This window comes from Terrapene carolina, unplaced genomic scaffold (genome assembly GCF_002925995.2).
Source record: "Terrapene carolina triunguis isolate 2854851 unplaced genomic scaffold, T_m_triunguis-2.0 Scaffold96, whole genome shotgun sequence".
In the NCBI taxonomy this organism is placed as follows: Eukaryota; Metazoa; Chordata; order Testudines; family Emydidae; genus Terrapene; species Terrapene triunguis.
Window position 1 is genome coordinate 33,343,887 of NW_020664447.1, and position 12,318 is coordinate 33,356,204.

Sequence of the window (12,318 nt, forward strand, 5' to 3'; positions counted from 1 at the left end):
GCCCCAAGCACCTGCTTGGCAAGCTGGTGCCTGGAGCCGGCCCTGGGTCTGTGCAGTGCGCAGGCTCAGTAAGTGTCCACACTGTAAGCTCTAAAACTGGGGAGCTGCTCCAGCCATGGTTTGCAGAGAGAAGGAGAAGGAGGAGTTCTGAGGCTGAAGGGCTGCTGTGAGTTCCACCATTAGCCCCAAAGACATTTGGAGCAGTAAGAGATAAGCAGCCCCTCACGACTTTGGGAGGAATGTGAAGGTGAGCAGCAATAGAGACCTTTGTTGGAAGGGGAAAGCAGCCAAAGTTGTGAGTACAGAACAGCAGGAGAACTGCATTTCTGGTCTTTTCTGTGTAACATGCAATGAATTCTGGGAAACATGGCCTTGGGAGGAAAATGTGGGTAGTTTGGGGGCTCAGAAAGAGAAACTGGGAACACTTGCTCTAAATTTATGCTTTTGAACATGAGAACAGTCACTTTCAGTCCATAACAGATGAAAAATCTGATCCTGAAGATTGCTAAACACTACAGTTTGTTGTGGAGTGTTGAATGGAAATCCTACATAAACAAAACACCAGAAAAATGGAGTGGGTTAGATCATCTGTCTGCAGAAGTTTAAGGGAAAAGAGTTTGAATGTAATATATTGGAGAAAAATTATTCTAGTGTTTATTTTATGTTAACTTTGTAGGGTTTTTTGTTGTTGTTGGGTTTTTTTGGTCAGTGCCACTATGTTTTATCTGCTATTTACTATAAGGGGCAATTGACTTAATACCATGTACTGGATGATACACTAATTTGCTCATAATCGGAGTCAACCATATACTGGAAGGGCTGGTTATTTCAGTTAATGTTCCCCCTATATTGGCAAAGTACAACTCTTTATTACCCATGTCTGTTATTTATCAGCCCCTGACCATTTTCCTGCACACCCAACCTCCACCCACGCCAAACAGTATTGCCTGTGAAATTTCCTAGTCAGTGCATGGGTCTACCCTTTAGTTGTGTGTAATGACTGGTGGGTAGTAGGTCACTGTGGCCTCCTGCAGTTTACAACAGCATCCTAGCATCTCTGGTGTACAACTGTATAAAGAGTAGAAAGGATAGATGGCTTGGAACTATTTTAATTTATTTTAATCCATGTCACTCAGCTTTGAAGATGAAAGTTTGGATATTTAACAATAAATGTTTATTTTTCAAAAAATAAGATGTCAGCATGATAGCAAAGAAGGTATTGGTTAGATATGTTATTAAGGGGTCTTCCATTACTCAGCCCCATTTACAGTATTTTCACCATTAAATACAGTGTATTCCTGATTCTGCATCAGCCTGAATCTCTACTTCAACATAGGATGCAAAGTATTTATCTGTTTGAAGGGCTTGGTGTCTGAATATGTATCTATTCTAGTGTATGTTATGTCAGGTGACAGCCCTACTTTCCCTTGGTTGACTGTGGAATAAAACTAGCGAAAAAGCTTGGGAAATTGGGATTGACTTTAGACAATGTGCTGAGGACCAAGCAAAGGGATCACTCTCACCTTTTTTAATCTTTATGAATGGATTTATTGCTCATGACAATGGGAGACTAATAGCGTGGACTAGAGCCTGGCAAAGTGTAGTCAGGCACTATGCAAACTTCCCACAAGCAACTGTTCCAATGCACCTAAATGCTAACCTGAAGGTCATTTTGCTTTTCCAGTGCCAGAACCCCTTATGCTGTTCTGCCAGTACACCTCAGTCCTAACCTGTAGTGCCCCCATTGCTCTAGTCTTGCACATTTATATACCTCTACCAATGAACCTCATAGACCTCTTGGCCAGAACTGTATCAAATTACATGGTGTTTGATTAGATCACTTGCTCATGAGTAAACCTGGCTTATCTACTTAAGAAGGGTGTGCAGTCCTATGAAAGAAAACAGAGAATGGTGTAACACTACTGCAAAAAAAAGCAAACATCATTTTGGGATGTATTAGCAGGAATATTGTAAGCAAGACACAAGAAGTAATTCTTCCGCTCTACTCCACGCTGATTAGGCCTCAGTTGTAGTCTTGTGTCCACTTCTGAGTGCCACATTTCAGGAAAGATGTGGAAAAATTGTAGAAAGTCCAGAGAAGAGCAACAAAAATGATTAAAGGTCTAGAAAACATGACCTATGAGGGAAGATTGAGAAAATTGGGTTTGTTTAGTCTGGAGAAGAGAAGACTGAGGCCTTGGCTACACTTGCAGCTGTACAGCGCTGTGAGGTAAACCTGTCTTCGTACAGCTGAGTAGGGAAAAGCAGTGCAGTCTGTCCACACTGACAGCTGACAGCGCAGTGGCGTGGCCACACTTGCAACATTTGCAGCTGTGTTGGGAGCGGTGCATTATGGGCAGCTATCCCAGCATTCATGTGGCTGCAACGTGCTTTTCAAAACGGGGGGGGAGTGGATTGTGACAGGGAGTGTGGGGGGGAGAGAGAGTGCTTTTTGGAGCATGTCAGCTCTCTATTTTGCAAGTTCCGAACTCCCGGCCCCCTGCTCATTCATTTACTCACTCAAAGCAAGCTGCAAACTGTTTGCTTTTCTCTGTGGTACGAGCTTTGAAACCGGCACCTCCGCATTCCTGCAGCCGGTCACAACAATGGAGAGGATTGGCCACTTGACAAGGTGATTAGTACAGCGCTGCAAGCGTTTACACTCACACCCGTGAGTCGTAGCCACTCCGCTGCAGCTGTTTATTCCTCTCGGAGATGTGGAGTACCTGCAGCGGTGTACCCAGGGAGATACAGCGCTGCAAGTGCCCTGCCAGTGTGGACGGGGAGTGAGTTACAGCGCTGGGGGAGGCTTTACAGCGCTGTAACTTACAAGTGTAGCCAAGGCCTGAGAGAGGCATGATAATAGTTTTCAAATACATAAAAGGTCGTTACAAGGAGGCAGGAGAAAAATTGTTCTCCTTAGCCTCACGATAGGACAAGAAGCAATGGTCTTAAATTACAGCAATAGCGATTTAGGTTGCACATTAGGAAAAACTTCCTAACTGTCAGAGTGATTAAGCACTGGAATAAATTGCCTAGGAAGATTGTAGAATCTCCATCATTGGAGATTTTTAAGAGCAGGTTAGACAAACACCTGTCAGAGATGGTCTAGATAATACTTAGTCCTGCCATGAGTGCAGGAGACTGGACTAGATCAGTGGTTCTCAACCAGGGGTACACGTACCCCTGGGGGTATGCAGAGGTCTTCCAGGGGATATATCAACTCATCTAGACATTTGCCTAGTTTTACAACAGGCTACATAAAAAGCAGTAGCAAAGTCAGTATAAACTAAAATTTCATACAGACAAAATGAGAAAGTAAACAATTTTTCAGTAATAGTGTGCTGTATTTTTATGCCTGAGTTTGTAAGCAAGTAGTTTTTAAGTGAGGTGAAACTTGTGGTATGCAAGACAAATCAGACTCCTGAAAGGGGTACAGTAGTCTGGAAAGGTTGAGAACCGCTGGATTAGATGACCGTTTGAGCTCCCGTCCAGTCCTACGATTCTATGATTACCTTATATTTTGTGTGTGCAAAGATCTATTTATGTTTTACTTTATCCAGTACCTAAAAATATTTCTCTGTTCATTAATCTCTTTGCTTTGATTTTCTTGCAGCCCAGATGATTTACTGAATGCATTGAATGAGGGTATCAGCCGTGCGGACGTTATCATCACATCAGGAGGCGTGTCCATGGGTGAAAAGGTATAAGCTGAAGCATGGTTGCTACATTGCAATAAGAATACCAGGCATGAGGTCAGGAGTTCCTGATGGCAACTGCTAATGTATTCATGATTATTACCAGGACATTCCAGGTCCCTGGACCCAGCGCTGGTGGATTAATTAAAAAAATAATTTTAATACTGTCCTTCTTTTATGCTTTTGTTTCAATACTATAGTGGGTGTGTAATATTGCTGGGAAGATTCTAAGTGTTGTTGGAATCAGCCCTTTCCAAAATCATCTTGTATCTAGTTTTCATTTAAGGAGTGATCATATAAATTTAGTGCTTGTGAAAGGTGCTGGATTGACAGCATCTGAAGACTGAAGACTTCTTTTTATCCATAGAGTGGGTAAAATGTGGGTAGTAGCAGTGCAAGCTACTCTGCAAGTGAATGTGTAAAACTGGCTCCTTCTTACTGAAAGATTTGTTCTCTGAGTGTATCAGAGCTAGATCTGCTGACCTTAAAATAGTTTTTGTTGTGTTTTATTCCTCTTACCTCTGCAGAGACAGCACACATAAAAGACAGTGAGCTGGATTATTTGCCTTCTTGTGAATCATCAACAGAATTGTTTGCTAAATTGCAGTTGGTAGTACCTGTGCAAAATCAGTGAAAACAGATGTTACAAAGGGCATAAATGGGCCTGGAGAACCTTTAAAACTTGTGGTGACATATGAGAAGGAAAAAACTCAAATTGACTTTTTTATCCCAGGTTGTGTTTGCATGAATGGCAGTTAAAATAAACATTTATCTAGATGTAACAGAGCAGATTTTATATGGAGTCACTGAGAGATGATAAACAGTAAGCTCAATGGTTCCATTTTTAGAGTCAGTTTTCTGAGCAGATCCTCTCTTCAAAAGGCTAGTATCTTGCATTAAGGGAGAACTAGAAACATTTTGTTGGACCAGTAAAAATTACTTTCAGGCCCTGTAAAGTCCACAGTCACTGACCCTGGAACTGTGATCAGAAAGGGAAGTGTTGATTGATCCATGAATTTTTAGAACAGTGGTGTCATGCAGACACATGGCCACTAGGAACTGAATTGAGACCACCACCTCATTTCACAAAGGCATCTGAACAGCCTTTGGATGCCAATAATTTTTGGTCACTCCTCATCTAGACTGGATTTGAGACAGTAGCCTAAAGCTGAAAGGCTCCATATCTCATTACCAGTTCCTTGAGGCATCCATCCTTTCTATATTGGACTCTTGGTAGTGTTCATGAAATATCTGAAGACATCTTAAGGAGAATTTAGATGGCAAATTAAAGACAAGGACTTAATGGAGTCAACAATCAAGAATTTGTGTCATGACAGAAAAAGGGTCACAGCTTTGGACAAAATAGATTTAAGAAAAAAAGTCAGAAATCTGCGTAGGGACCTCGGGTTCATTGCTTCTAAAGTCTCTCTTTACTGACATTTCTTGCAGGTGATAACCTAATTTAAGATGCATGGAGTCTAGTAGAAATAAACTTATATAGGCGTGTTATTTTCAGTTATGATACACATCTGTGAGCACAGCTATTATCAACAGAGAGACAGCATAAGGAATTCCGGACTTCTTGAACTAATGGATTGATTGTGTTGATCCAAAATAATTTAACTTGAACCAACGCACAGAAAGTGTAGGCTCACTAATTTCCCTCTTACAGAAACTTTAGTTAAATAACCTATAGCTGTGAATTATACGATGTCCCCAAGAAATTACAAAAACTATAGTGACAAGGTGGGTGAGGTAATATCTTTTATTGGACCAACTTCTGTCACCAGCAGAAGTTGGTCCAATAGAAGATACTACCTCACCCACTTTTTCTTTCTGATATCCTGGGACCAATGTGGCTACAATAACACTGCAAAGAACTACAGTGACCTTTTGAGAGACTTTGAGGTCTACAGTGCATCCTAGTTCTGAAAGGTACTGGCTGATCACTGAATTCCACTAGTAGCTAATTTACAGTCTCGAAAGAAAAGTAGTTTTATTGGGTTTGAGTCTTAGCCCTGACTTATAAAGAAAAATGTTTTTGTCTTTGGAATGTATGCACCAGATTTCACAAGCTGGCATTAAAAATTTCCTGTAGTGAATATCTTTGGACACTTTGAAGATGCCAGTACTGCAGTTGACTGTGCAAGGATCCCTGTATCCACACTGAGTCAATTGCATGTTCAGAGTCTAAAAGAGTTATAGCTCCCTCTTCCTCACCCATCTTTCTGCAAGTTACTCCTTTCTAGTACTGGAAATTCCCTACTAGTTTATAACACTTTAAACAGGGCCTCCATGTACATGACATATTTGATGCTGTAAACCACTGTAAACAACTTTGATGTTACTTTAATTTTCTTTTTCTTTTTTTTAATGTAAACAGGACTATCTTAAACAGGTGCTGGACATTGACCTTCATGCACAGATTCACTTTGGCAGAGTTTTTATGAAACCAGGGTAAGAAATATTTTTAATTTTGTGGCCCTGATGGAGTTTACCTTGTGCCAAATCTGCTACACGTGGTTTTTGTTCTGTTTTGGTAGAGATGCTATTTTAAAACCTAATATAAACCATTGGATAGTTGGATATGGGAAGGAAGTAGTATCAACCCTAATTAAATCAGTCCTTACCATTGCTAGTGAATTTAACCAGAATTGAAAGCTTACTGCTGATTAGCAACAGATATTTCTATGTTGGAAATCACAGGGAAAAAATCAACACATTAAAAAATGTGCAGAGCCCTAAATATATTGCCAGAGCTCAGACACCAGCTTTGCTATGAAGCAGCTGGGAAATGGACAGACATTCTGGCTGTTGATATGCTCATTAAGCATTTCACTTCACTTCAGAATTCACATCACCTACATTGGTACAACAAGGAGCTTTTAAATAAGAGAAGGGTGGAGTAGGATCTAGGTTGTAATGCTCCTTGTTGTCTAAATGTTGCATATAGGAATTCTGAAGTGATGCAGGATGTTTTATGTGCTTGTTTTATATATAAACACACAGAATGTACTGCTTCTGCCTCATCACTACTTCACTGTAGTGCTGGTACTGTGCTCTGTGGAGACACTGAAAAATGTGGGTCTTCTGGGAGCAGAGAATTCTTTTCTCCAAATCCAAGACTATGGAGTCTTTTCTCAGCTCCTTGTCTCAATAACTATTGAGGGTGGTTTGTTTACAAACTAGGTAGTTCAGGATTCTAAATTCTGATTGTGGTTAAAGCTGGTGCAGGGCTGGTTGGTTGGTTGGTTGGCTGGCTAGTTCTTAATAATAAAGAACAGGTATGAAAAACAGAAAATACCTGTTGTAGCAGCAGCACTTTTTCTAAATAGAATGAAGGCATTTGGCAAGTCCTTAACCCTTGGAACACTAAGCAGGTCCCAGGTGGATGACACCAGGAAACTCCGTGTCGTTAATAGTATGGGCGTGAGATTGTGTTTGAGTTAGTACTCTATGGGCTGGGTCATTTGAGAGTGGCTGCCCAGAGGCTCAAGGAATTGAGACAAAAGTCAGCAGGAAGAGAGACATCCAGAGCAGGCAGTGGGAGTTGTATGGTTAGAGTAATCAGTCCTTTATTGGGATTCTATGGGCTACTACAATATGATTAAGTATTAATAATACTAGAACAATTTAGGAGGAAAGGGTATTAGCACGAGGTCAGGAAGCTGGGAGGAGATTTGGTTACTAGGGAGAAGGATTAGCATTTGAGGAGCAGGTTAAGGTGATTGTTGGGAGAGAGGGAGGGATGAGGACAAGGAGGTGAATTTAATCAGCTTAAGTTCTTCAACACAATGTAATGAGGATGATTATGCTCACAGTGCTCTAAGGGTTAAAAAGGCAGTGACAATAAAGGAGAGAAGGAAAATTTCAGATTTTGAAAGGAATGGAAGGTAATCTGTACATTATAATAGCACAGCCACGTTAGATACGAGTTCAGTGTATTTATTAACAACTTTCTTTCCCCCTAGCCTGCCAACAACATTTGCAACTTTGGATATTGATGGTGTACGAAAAATAATCTTTGCACTGCCAGGTAAGATATTTTTGTAATGATTTTTGTTGCTCTCCACAGGTACAGAGATCCATAAAATAAAACCAGTATGCCTCATGAAGGTCAGAGGCCTGGCACTTGCTCTCCTAAGCACAAAACACTTGAGATTTTCCCACCAATTTTTATTCAGCAAAGGGTTTATTTGAGGGTATGCTAGAGAGTTCTGACCTCTGTCTAACTATGTGATGGAGCACAGGACCTACAGTTGTTCTATCCAGAGACTTCCTTTGTCTTTTTAAAGAATATAGTGCAGTTTCCTTTCCTCCTATTTCCCCACCCTCCCAATGGATATTCTCTGCTGGAATATCTGTGTTAGTTAAATCACAGAATCTGACGTACCACTATTATAGACAAAAACTAGACAGTCCCAGAATATGTCACAGAACTGTAGTCTTATTTGTCATCCTCAAGCTGTGTCAAGGTGCATGAGGTAATATCTTTTATTGGACCCACCTTGTCTCTCTAATATTTACTCCTGAGGGCATTCTGCATCAAAAAAATAAAAAATCTGCGCACAATACTTTAAAATTCTGCCAATTTTATTTGTCAAATAAATTTGGAGGCTCCAGCATGGCATTGGGGAGCACAGGCCACTGGCTGCACAGAGGTCAGAGATCACTACGCAGCTCCCTCCCGAGACACAGACTCAGCAGTGAGGCCGCACCCAACCCTGACACAACACAAGGACCGGGCCTGCCCCAGAAGCACCCCAAAACCCTGCCCCTCTGTGCCAGGTGCAGGTGGACAGGCTCAGCAAGGCAGGATCCAAGTGTGAAGAGGCTTAGTGTGGGTTATCCACGTGTGGGTTGAGAACGTTCTGTGTGGGGCAGTCTGGTGCAGATGGCTCAGTGGGGGATCTGGGTGTGGGAGGGATCTGGATGCATAGGTGCTTGTTGGGGGGGTTTCTGTGTGCAACGGTAATGAGATTCTGCAGGGGGTCCAGGTGAAGGTGGTTGGTGCTCAGCAGGGGGGGCGGGTCTAGGTCTGGGGATAGAACTTGGCAGGGGGTGTGGGGGGGTGTCCAGATGCTGGGGGAGTGGGACTCAGTGGGGTGGGGATCCAGGTATAGCTGGTTGGGGCTCGGTAGGGTGGGGATTCAGGCGCAAGTAGCTCATTGGGGTGGTCCGGGTGCAGGGGGAGTGGGGCTCATCAGGGGGTCTGGATGCACAGGGGTTGGGTGGATGGGGGAGCAGCTCCCTGTACAGTGATCCCTCCCCCTGCAGCTGAGGAGTGATGGATGCAGGAAGCGGGGGGGCGTGGAGTGTGCAGAGCTTCCTACAGCCAGGGGAGAATTCTGGGTGTAGGTCATGGCCCCGGATGCCATGCACGGGAAGAGGAAGTCCCATCCTCCCCAGCCCAGAGACTGGCAGCTGAGCCTGCCCAGAGTAGGAGCCACCAGCCGGGTCTTCCCCAGTCCCACCCCTTGCCCCACAGTGATTTACCTTTCTGCCAGCTGCCCTGGGCACCCAAAACACACTGCTGGGGACAGTCGCATGACTGCTCTTGGGGCTTCCCTTTGCTTCCCCATCAGAAAGTCATTTTTCTGCAGGGAAGCAAAGAAATTTGTGGGGGACATAAATTCTGCACATGCGCAGTGGCTCAGAATTCCTCCAGGAGTAAATATCCTGGGACCAACACAGCTACAACAACACTGCATGCTCAAGGTGTGTGAACCAAAAGAGGGCATTATTGCCTCACTTCACTGTATCTCTTTGAAAATCAATATGCACAGAATGAGGGCAGGTATACACTAGAAGCGTTTCATTGGTGCAGCTGCATGTGCTGACATAGTGTCAGTGTGGACAGTGCTCAGGTCGATATATCTTGCATGGTTGGGGGGTGTCTTTTTCATACCACTGAGAGATATAAGTCACATCGACTTAAGCGGTAGTATAGACCTACCCTCAGTGTTGCATTAGCAGTGTGCATAGGAAGCTGCATATTCTGAAGCTAGGAAGAACTTGCTTTACTCTGTTTACCTTGCATGCATTTGTGACCACAAAAGAACTGCACTTCTTCATGAGATAGTGATTTTTTTTTTTTTTTTTTAGATATATGCTTAGGGTTTCTTTCTCTCCTGTATTGATTGTTTTCAGGAGAGAGATGAGAAGAGCATTTACCTGATTGTATAATGTATATTATTAGAGTTGTCACCAAGGACAGCCCAGGTGTTGGCAAGAAGTGTTGTTTGTAAAAAGTAGGTGGCACTCTTCGCTCTGTCAATACTAAATCTCAGTAGCTGGTGCTAATCCCTCTGAATTAGTACTAAAACAATTTGCTGGCACGATATTAGGGGGCATTATACTGCCAAAAACCAACTTCCCAATGAATACCTGAAGAATCTGAGCATGTGCGGTCATTAAAGATCCCATGACACTTTTTACAAGAGTACAGTTATTATTCCAATGTCTAGTCTGAATTATAATCTGATAAATTACATTCTGTGGCCCTAAATTTCCCTTTCAATTTCAGTTGACTACAATATTCTGCTTCACTTCTTGTCCTAAACTCCTGAGTAGTAAAGTTGTGTACTGCTTAACAACTGCCATATGCCACTCCAGATTTAAGTGAAGTTTTTCCTGTGTATATAGTGTGAAAAGCTCTTTGGAATCCTTTAGGATGAAAGTTGCTATGGAAATGTGAGATTATTTCATCATTTCACATCTTAACTCAGAATTACTCACATGTGAACTACTGTTGTGTTTTGCTCTCTAGGAAATCCTGTATCAGCTGTTGTCACCTGCAATCTCTTTGTTGTCCCAGCACTGAGGAAAATGCAAGGCATCCTGGATCCTCGGCCCACCATTATCAAAGCCAGGGTAAGGACTTTCAAATATAGGATATTTGAAAAATATATTTGAGATCCTGCTGTCTGACAGGCTCAGTGAGCCCGCCCCACTCCCCCTCCCCTCCCCATACTCTGTCTAACTTTGGATATCTCAGCACTAGAGACATGATGATAAATTGAAGGGAATTCACAGCAGAGAATAGATCAGATGACTAAAGGTAAATGATTTGGAAAGCTTTTAAAAAGCTAAATATAGATTGAATTTGATTAAACAAAAACTAAAGGTCATAAGACAATTGCCTGAAAAGATGTAATGGGTGTTTACACTGAGAAGGGAGAGGAATAGTTTAGGGTTGGCTTAGAGGTTGCTATTGGAGGCCCTTTCTCCAGTCTCCTCCCCAATCCCAGGGCTGAGTGTAAAATTTCCACCATGCCTCTTCCAAGCTACTGTCAGCCCAGGGAAAGAGGAGACTGGATCAAGGAATCAAGCAAATCCCAGTTTCCTGCATAACAGTCCAGCTAGTCCTGTTAGGCCTATCAAACCAGCCCATCCACATACTTGCAAATTTGCTCATTTAACATCATTCCTAGCTTCATTTAATGATCATTTTAGCTCCTGAAATCACTGCAAGATGGATCCGTTTTTCACTTACACATTGCTGCATCTCTGTTTCATTTTTCCCAGACCCTTTACTTTGAATAGTGGGTAATATCAGTCTCATCCATGCATGTTCCTGACAGTGCAGGTTGCAACTCACTGAGCAATGGAGGCCATTTAACACTTACGCATTTCATAAGCAGCTGGCTTTCCCTCTAGCTCATTCCTCCAGCCATTTTCTGGATTTGGAAGGGGGCTAAACTCTTCCAGGCTGGAATTTTCTGTAGGTACTGTGTAATTGTAGAAAATGGCAGTGTTTTTATGAAGTGCTGCCATTTCATTGGATGTACCAGCTGTGCATAGGGCACCACTGAAGATGTACATGGTCCACTAAGTAATACTGAAGCAAGTCAAAAAGTACTGCATTGATGTCTAATCCAAGAAGGATAAGAAAAGCAATCCTAGCTGGTGTTCCAAGCTGACACCCATAAGCTTGCAGCTGACATAATGTACTAAAATGTTTAAAGGTCATTGATATCAAGAAATGTTCTGCTGCGTCATATTGATGTTACATTTGAAAGAACTGACTGTCCAAAGCCCAGAACTATGGCGGTGGGGTGGGATGGGGTTGGGTGGGGTGGGGTGAGGAAGGACTTTTTTTACCAGAATTTTGAGTACACGTAGGATCTAGGAAGGTCAGAGACATAGTATAAGAGCATAAGAAAGGCAGTGCCTGAAAGAGTAGCTCAGACAATTGCAGGAAGAGCTGCCTGTGGGAGGGCACAGGATGTGGTGAGTTCAAGCACGTGGACTGAAATGATGAAAAGAAAAAGGGGGAAAGCAAAGAGGATTTCTGTTAAGCTTTTCTCAGCTGTTAAGTTTGTGTAGAAGGATTACTTAGAGATGCAGGAAACATATAGTCAGCCCAACTTACTTAACTATCAGAATCCTCTCTGTTCACATCAGAATGTTGAATGAAAATAGGAAGGTTTTGAGATAGTGATTATAAAATCACTGTTGTGTCCATGTTTCTCTCCTCTTAATGAAGTCTGTTTCAAATTTGCTCAGTTTAGAAAAAATCTATGGACTCGTAAACTGTCAGTGCTGCAAACACTACCTGCGATCCCAACAGCAAGCTCTATTCCAGGGGTCGGCAACCTACGGCACGCGTGCCAAACAC

At 42.5% G+C, this 12,318-nt stretch overlaps 1 protein-coding gene across 12 annotated transcripts in view; it reads left to right on the forward strand.

Moving 5' to 3' along the window:
* The window catches only part of GPHN (gephyrin), a 662,403-nt gene that overhangs the window by 646,320 nt on the left and 3,765 nt on the right, over positions 1-12,318 (forward strand). For all 12 annotated transcript variants that reach the window (XM_026651346.1, XM_026651349.1, XM_026651348.1 and 9 more), the window contains 4 exons: positions 3,617-3,704; positions 6,082-6,155; positions 7,670-7,734; positions 10,468-10,571. In XM_026651346.1, coding sequence (XP_026507131.1) covers positions 3,617-3,704; positions 6,082-6,155; positions 7,670-7,734; positions 10,468-10,571 — 331 coding nt within the window. The remainder of the gene's footprint in view (positions 1-3,616; positions 3,705-6,081; positions 6,156-7,669; positions 7,735-10,467; positions 10,572-12,318) is intronic.